Source organism: Marmota marmota, unplaced genomic scaffold (assembly GCF_001458135.2).
Source record: "Marmota marmota marmota unplaced genomic scaffold, marMar, whole genome shotgun sequence".
In the NCBI taxonomy this organism is placed as follows: domain Eukaryota; kingdom Metazoa; phylum Chordata; class Mammalia; order Rodentia; family Sciuridae; genus Marmota; species Marmota marmota.
Genome location: NW_026000174.1, coordinates 63,492,946 through 63,494,770, shown reverse-complemented (window position 1 = coordinate 63,494,770; position 1,825 = coordinate 63,492,946). Strand labels below are relative to the sequence as shown.

The following is a 1,825-nucleotide window of genomic DNA, read 5'->3' as shown; positions in this document are numbered from 1 at the left end:
AGCTGGCTCACGTTTCCCGGGGAGCCCCAGGGCTGGAAGGAGCCCTAGGGGGCGCTCTGGAGCCACCTCCCACACACTCACGTCCAGGTAGTTCCTCATGGGTTCATAGGCTACTCCTGGGTCTGGACGGTTGTCAAGAAACTTGTAGGCCAGGCTGTAGGGATATTTCTCCAGATAATCATCCAACACATTGTTTTCCTGCAGGTTTTCTCGCATGGATTTGATCTTCATCAGCGGGATTCTTTAAATACCATTGGGAAGGAGGATAAATGAGAGACAGCCCTGGGCTACAGTATGACTGCGGCATTTGTGTTATAACCGCCCTGGGCATCTTACAAGTATTCTCCTGAGTGTCATGGGTGCAGGTCACTGCATGCCATGGAAAGACCACGAACAACAGACCTATGTTTGAATCCAGGTTCTGTTGTATGATCTCAGGCCAGCCATGTGACCTCTCTAAGTCACAGTTACCCTCCCTGTCAACAGATGGAACCAGGCGCAGTGGTGCACACCTGTCATTCCAGCGGCTAGGGAGGCTGAGGCAGGAGGATCACAAGTTCAAAGCCAGCCTCAGCAATGGCGAGGTGCTAAGCAACTCAGTGAGACCCTGTCGCTAATAAAATACCAAATAGGGCTGGGAGGTGGCTCAGTGGTCAAGTGCCCCTGAGTTCAATCCCCGGCATCCCAACCCCACAAAACAAAACAAAAAAAGAAAGAAAGAAAGAAAGATAGATCTCCCTGAGCAAAGAAGCCCAAGAGATGGAGAGGTAAAGGGGAGAGAGAGTCACAGAAACACATTTATACATGGAAAGAGAGAGAGAGAAAAAAAAGAAGGAGGAGGAGGAAGAGGTGGGGGAAGAGGAGGAGGAGGAGAGAACAGAGAAGACCTAGAAATAAATGTGGCCGAAACGCTGTTCCCAGATGTGTCCACCCCTGCAGCTGCCCAGGTTGTATATGAACAATTCTGGGGCGTGCCATTCACATAACCGACGATGTGACTTGTGACCCTCAGGACTGGGTCCCCCAGAACACATGGCAAGCAACTCTTCAATAAACGGAGACTTAAACTTCATGAAAGCCAAGGAAGATTCCATTTCCTTCTCCACCCTGGACGGGCAGGAGAATAGAGGGCCAGAGAATAAGGGGGCCAGAAAGAGCCCAGGAAGAGCTGGTGCGGCCTGTCCCCCACTTACGTGACCAAGCACTCGGAGAGGGCCACAAGCCCCAGGACCCCAAGCCCCTTCATGTCCTCCTGGGTTTAGGTTCCCAGGTGGGAGTGGGTCTGAGCACGCCAGCTGCCCAGGGCTGCTGGTTAAGTACTCTCTGTCCAGCCCTCATCACCCCCCAGGGCCAACAATGGGTCCGATAAGAAATGCAAACCTTTTTTTTTTTTTAAATGTGATTTTTACCCCATCAGCAGCCAGGGCCCTCAAATTCTCAGAATTCAGAGATTTCCCTTGTAATCTCTTCCTGGGGCTCGGCTGCAGGAACATAAACACCTGACCTAAGGAGGAGGGGGAGCCCTGGCTATCTCGGAGATAAAGGCCCGTGGAGACTGTGACCAGAATAAGTGCCAGGTGCCGCGTCTGACGCTCACACCCGACCGGCCAGGGAGCTGTCATTGCAGTCCCGCGAGAGGACATGGCGGGGGAGGCGAGGTCTAATGCACAGTGCACCTGATGGAGGAAGCCCACTGGGACAGGGGGGTCTACTTGGGGGACAGCTTATTTTGAGGCACTTGGGATGCCAGTCTGCTTCAAGGATGGAGGTGAGAGATGGATGATAATTACACATTTTTTTTGTCAGGGGGGCAGGTACCAGGGAT

At 52.7% G+C, this 1,825-nt stretch overlaps 1 protein-coding gene across 1 annotated transcript in view; it reads right to left on the bottom strand.

Annotated features, from left to right (window-relative positions):
- Positions 1–1,246, bottom strand: part of LOC107135425 (pepsin F-like) — an 8,578-nt gene extending 7,332 nt beyond the window's left edge. Inside the window, exons 1-2 of the mRNA XM_015477298.2 lie at positions 1,194–1,246; positions 82–241 (exon numbers count right to left, since the gene is read on the bottom strand). Of these exons, the coding sequence (XP_015332784.1) occupies positions 82–241; positions 1,194–1,246 (213 nt within the window). The remainder of the gene's footprint in view (positions 1–81; positions 242–1,193) is intronic.
- Positions 1,247–1,825: the final 579 nt, after the last annotated feature.